Source organism: Rhinopithecus bieti, unplaced genomic scaffold (genome assembly GCF_001698545.2).
Source record: "Rhinopithecus bieti isolate Rb0 unplaced genomic scaffold, ASM169854v2 scaffold_32835, whole genome shotgun sequence".
NCBI classification, from domain to species: domain Eukaryota; kingdom Metazoa; phylum Chordata; class Mammalia; order Primates; family Cercopithecidae; genus Rhinopithecus; species Rhinopithecus bieti.
In genome coordinates this window covers 914,294-919,900 of record NW_016814117.1, presented here as the reverse complement: position 1 = coordinate 919,900, position 5,607 = coordinate 914,294, and the positions used below count along the sequence as shown (strand labels likewise).

The 5,607-nt window shown below is 37.0% G+C and overlaps 1 protein-coding gene across 1 annotated transcript in view; it reads right to left on the bottom strand.

The window, feature by feature from the left end:
• CA13 (carbonic anhydrase 13) overlaps positions 1–5,607 on the bottom strand; it is a 36,704-nt gene that overhangs the window by 26,767 nt on the left and 4,330 nt on the right. The window contains exon 2 of the mRNA XM_017849874.1: positions 3,850–4,047. Coding sequence (XP_017705363.1) covers positions 3,850–4,047 — 198 coding nt within the window. The remainder of the gene's footprint in view (positions 1–3,849; positions 4,048–5,607) is intronic.

The following is a 5,607-nucleotide window of genomic DNA, read 5'->3' as shown; positions in this document are numbered from 1 at the left end:
GGGAGGGAGGGAGGAAGGGAAAAATTTCACATCCACCCGCTCCCTTTTGCTCCCTTTTGCAAGGATTTCTGAGTAGTTCTCTAAAGGTTTAACTATGGAGCATGGATGTGTCCAGCCAAACAAGCCCTCCAAGGACTATGAGGAAGATTTCATGCCTGTGGTTTATTGACATGCCTGAGGTGGGATTCAGGGTTAATCCTGGTCAAAAATGGCTTCTTTACAAAATGGAAACTGTTTTATTCACATTAATGTGGTTTGCTACAGAAAGTATCTTTGTGTTTTTTATAGTTTAGCAAAATTAAAAAAAAAAAAAACAGCAAAATTTATTTCATTTAACTATGGTGGTTTCTTCTTTTTAATTGACTTAATCTCCCAAATCACCATGAAACAATCTCTTTGGTGGGTGGTAGGTTTATCTTGAGAAAAAAAGAATAAGAATCATGACCCATATTTACATAGTTACTGTCTCAGAGGACTACAAAGTACTTTATGGATATTTTCAATTAATCCTGGTAATTTTATTGTGAACTAGATAGGAAAAGGATCTTCATTTAAAAGAAAGAACACACACTACTGATGATAAAGTGTCAAATCTGGAAACATAAATTGATTTCACTGATTAACCCGAAGTAGACAAAATGAAAGGAAGAGAAAACAGAAGAGAGAGAGAGAAACCTGGGTTATCATACAGCAAATCAGAGCATAATTTTTTTACCTTATGAACGTCTACATTTATAAAGAAAATACTTAAAGTTTTAAATGAAGTAAAATGTAATCTTTTCTCATTCTAAAATGAGGAATGAGTAGCTTTACATTTTTTTTTTTTTTTTTTTTAGAAGAGTCTGCTCTGTTACCCAGGCTGGAGTGCAGTGGCACGATCTTGGCTCACTGCAACCTGCGCTTCCCAGGTTCAAGCCATTCTCCTGCCTCAGCCTCCTGAGTAGCTGGAATTACAGACGTGTGTCACCACGCCTGGCTAATTTTTGTATTTTAGTAGAGACAAGGTTTCACCATATTGGCCAGGCTGATCTCGAACTCTTGACCTCAGGTGATCTGCCCACTTCGGCTTCCCAAAGTGCTGGGATTACAGATGTGAGCCACCACACCCAGCCTTATTTTTTTTATTTATTTATCTTTTTATTTTCTGAGACAGTTTCACTTTTTAAATGTTTGAGATATTGTAAACAGTAACAAACTACAATTATGGGTGGTATAAACTTTGTATTTAGAAGACTTGGACACTTTTACAATTACATTAACCACAAGAGATGGGGTCTTCCTATGTTACCCAGCTGCCCTCGAACTCTTGGGCCTAACTAATCATCCTCCTTCCCTAGCAGCATGGTCTACCAGTGTGTGCCAGCAGGCCTGGCTTAACCATTTTTATTAACATAGATTCACGAAACTGAGGGGTTGAAAGAAACATAGTTGAACATGTATACAAAAGGCCAGGTCCCTCCTTACTTGCATTTCTTCCAAAAAGTTGAAAATACCATGTATTTATTTGTCTTTATGTATTTTTTACAATGCTCTGATGAAAATGTACTACTTAGGCCAGTGTGGTGGCTCCCAGCACTTTGGGAGACCGAGGCGGGCCGATCCCTTGAGCCCAGAAGTTCAAGATCAGCCTGGGCAATATGGCAAAACCTTGTCTCCACAAAAAATACAAAACTTAGCTGGGCATGGGAGCACATGCCTGTGGTACCAGCTACCCAGGAGGCTGAGGCAGGAGGATTGCTTGAGCCCAGGAGGTCAAGGCTGCAGTGAACCATGATCACACCACTGCACTCCAGCCTAGGCAACAGAGCAAGACCTTGTCTCAAAAAAATAGATAGATAAATAAATAAATAAATAAATAAATACCACTTTTATGAATTTGGCAAATATGAGGAAGCAATGTGTGTGGGCTTATAATTTTTGCTAACAATAAAGCTTTATATAAATATAAGATATTACTACTAATCTAAATCAGGGCTCAATAAGTAAAACTTTCTTTCGATTAAGGATTTTAAAATTAACTATATTTTTTCATTAATATAGCTAATATAGCTCCATCCTGATCTTAGACTAAAAATAAAAACAATCTGTCAGAGACCCTAAAAAGTGTTTCCCAGTATGATTCTCTCTAATATTTTATCTCATCTTACACTTAAACTTGACACTTTGGGCAGAAACTCTGCTTGGGCAGTAGATAGTCTGAAGAGGGATTAAACATTCATTTCAAGAAAATGTTTTTTTCATCACTTAATAAATTAACAGATAATCTGTGAGTCCATTATTTATTCACGGTGTAAAGACACTATCCCAAGAACTAATCATTAAATGAAATGATTACATGTCCTAGAAAAAAAGTATTAATAGGGAATATACAGAAAGTTTCCAATATGTATGTATTTTTTAAATTAAACTTCTACTTTCCCTCCCTTCAATGTTCATTATTAGGAGAATGGTACATAAATTACGATATGAGCATAGATAATACAATTCAACTTTTAAAATTATTTTATTTTTATTTTTTGAGAATGGATCTTGCTCTGTCACCCAGGCTAAGTACAGTGGCACTATCATGGCTCACTGCAGCCTTGACCTCCTGGACTCATGCAATCCTCCTGCCTCAACCTCCACAGTAGCTGGGACTACAGGCACACCCCATCATGCCTGATTAATTTTTTATTTTTTGTAGAGATGAGGTCTCACTATGTTGCCCAAGCTGGTCTTAAACTCCTGGACATAAGCAATCCTCCCACCTCAGTCTCCCAAAGTGCTGGGATTACATGTGTGAGCCACCACACCTGGCTGCAGTTTAGCTTTTTAAACAAGATATATTTTAATCTGGAAAGATGTCTATAAAATATTTGTAAATGGGAAAAAAATTTCAGAGTTATACAGCATTATTCCAAATGTATTTTTAATAAGAAAATGCAAAACAAGGACGATACACGTGTATGTATACATAACTAAGCACTGAAATATTATGGAAGAAATAGTTACTTCAGTAGAGACTGTGGGAAGAAAGAGACGTTAATATTTGTCATATGTTTCCATATTGTTTTATTTACTATGAGTAGATATTACTTTGGCAATTAAAATAAGGGAATAAGTTTTTTTAAGAACTAAACTTTTTCTATTAAAGCATGTACTATTAAACTTTTTCTATTAAAGCATAAATGGCATTATAGGTTTGCAAATGATGCTAAAATAATTACGGCTAATACTTTGCGGAAACAAATCATGAAATATTTATAAAAGCTATTAAACTTCCAACATTTTTATAATGGTAAATTTTAAGTTATAATAACAAGTTAAGGTCAATTTTAAATTATCATGCAACATATCCTTTTCTAAATACTCTTTATTATTTTAAGGTAAGATTATCTGAAGGTTCAAATATATAACAAGATATCTCAATTCACATGAAGAAAAAATATGCTTCAATTTGACAAATTCCAGGTCTAGGAAAAACAAAACATGAAAGATTAGAGAGTGTATTCTAGGCTGGGCGCGGTGGCTCACGAAGGTAATCCCAGCACTTTGGGAGGTCGAGGCAGGCGGATCACAAGGTCAGGAGATCAAGACCATCCTGGCCAACATGGTGAAACCCTGACTCTACTAAAAATACAAAAAAAAATAGCTGGGTATAGTGGTACACGCCTGTAATCCCAGCTACTTGGGAGGCTGAGGCAGGAGAATCGTTTGAACTCAGGAGGAGGAGGTTGCAATGAGCCGAGATTGCGCCATTATACTGGCAACAGAGCAAGACTCCGTCTCAAAAAAAAAAAAAAAAAGAGGGTAGTCTAATTATTCAAACCCTTCACCCACCACCACACACACACAAAAAGAAAAGGCAACCTGATTTGTCCTCTGTGTCATCAAAGTCAACATTGAAGGAATGGCCGCTGTTGCTGATGATTTTAGCTGAGCTTGGGTCATACTTGATACTAAGTGGTCGGAGGGAAGAGTCATATTTCACTTCTTGGGTTTTAATCTCAATCGGAGATTGCTGATCACCATCAGCAATAGGGAAAAATTCCTTCCAGTGAATAGGACCTTAAATACATAGGACCAAAAGAAAAGGATTAAATAAGTTCTTTCTTTCAACAAACATACATTGAGTATAAGGCACTGTGCTTGAAATGGAAGAAAACGCAAAGATTAATACAATGAGATTCTCATCCTCAGGTCCTTGACATCTAAGTGTTCTTTTACAAGATGAGTTGTTTTATTATAGATGTGGGAAACTCTTGGTGTGCCTTAAGTCATTTTCAGAATTAAACTAACCCTTGTAGACAAAGGAGTCTGTAAATTTTATAAAGTACTCTCCAAAGGTAACTTTCTACCAAACTAAAAACAATAATACAATTCATCATTGAAAACAATGACATTCAGTCTCAGCTTTAAGAATGAGCTGTTGCTCCAGAGGTCAAGTTTGCAGATTGGGAGAGTCAAAAAAGCTGAAAAAGCCATGAAGCAAAGAAAGGGTGTCATTCTTAAAGATGCCGTGCTTTGGCCGGGCGCGGTGGCTCACGCCTGTAATTCCAGCACTTTAGGAGGCCGAGGCGGGCAGATCACAAGGTCAGGAGATGGAGACCACGGTGAAACCCCGTCTCTACTAAAATACAAAAAATTAGCCGGGCGCGGTGGCGGGCGCCTGTAGTCCCAGCTATTCAGGAGGCTGAGGCAGCAGAATGGCGTGAACCCGGGAGGCGGAGCTTGCAGTGAGCCGAGATCGCGCCACTGCACCCCAGCCTGGGTGACAGAGCCAGACTCCGTCTCAAAAAAAAAAAAAAAAAAAGATGCTGTGCTTACTTCTTTATTCTTCCTTCTATCACTCAGTGCTATCTTCTAGTGTCACTCAGGCCTCCACTCAATTACTTGTGATGTGCAACAGGCATACCAAGAAAACATACAAAGTTTTCACCTAGGATAATCCAAATAAAATGGCTGCACCATATCAGGAAATGTAATATTGTTGATTATCTGCAGTGGAGTCAGGTTGTAATTTATTTCTCTCTTTCTTCATTTCAGAAGGTTCTTCTGTGGTTATTTTGCCAATGTTACATTTGAATTTCAACAAAAGAGACAAGTGTCATCCCGGTCCTCTATTCAAAACGTCAAAATCGTATCCAGTTCACAAATCAGACACATTAGGGAAACTGAAACGAGCCAATCAGCTGACAGTTCCCTTTTTCAATCCTCTTTACTTCTTTGGAAGACTCTATAAAGTCTTGCCTCTCAAAATCAGCAGCAAAGCTGTAGTTTCATGTAAACTCCACATCATTCTACAAATGTGAGTCACTTTATAGGTTATAGGTTCTTATTCTCTTCTCGCTACTATTCCTGAAATTTACACAGCTATCACCACCTACACTGGGCTACTGACTAAGGTTTACCCACCTACTTTGCTAACCAATCTTTCACTAAAAATCAAGTACTAATTAAAACATCATAGCATGACAATTCATTAAACATATTACTAACAACAACCAAAAAACATTTTTAAATGATAAAATTTAGCATGATATTTAAAGAAATGCAATATATCACAATCATCAAAAAACTCTAAAGTGTAAAACTCTAAATCATTTTTTTTTTTTTTTTTTTTTTTTT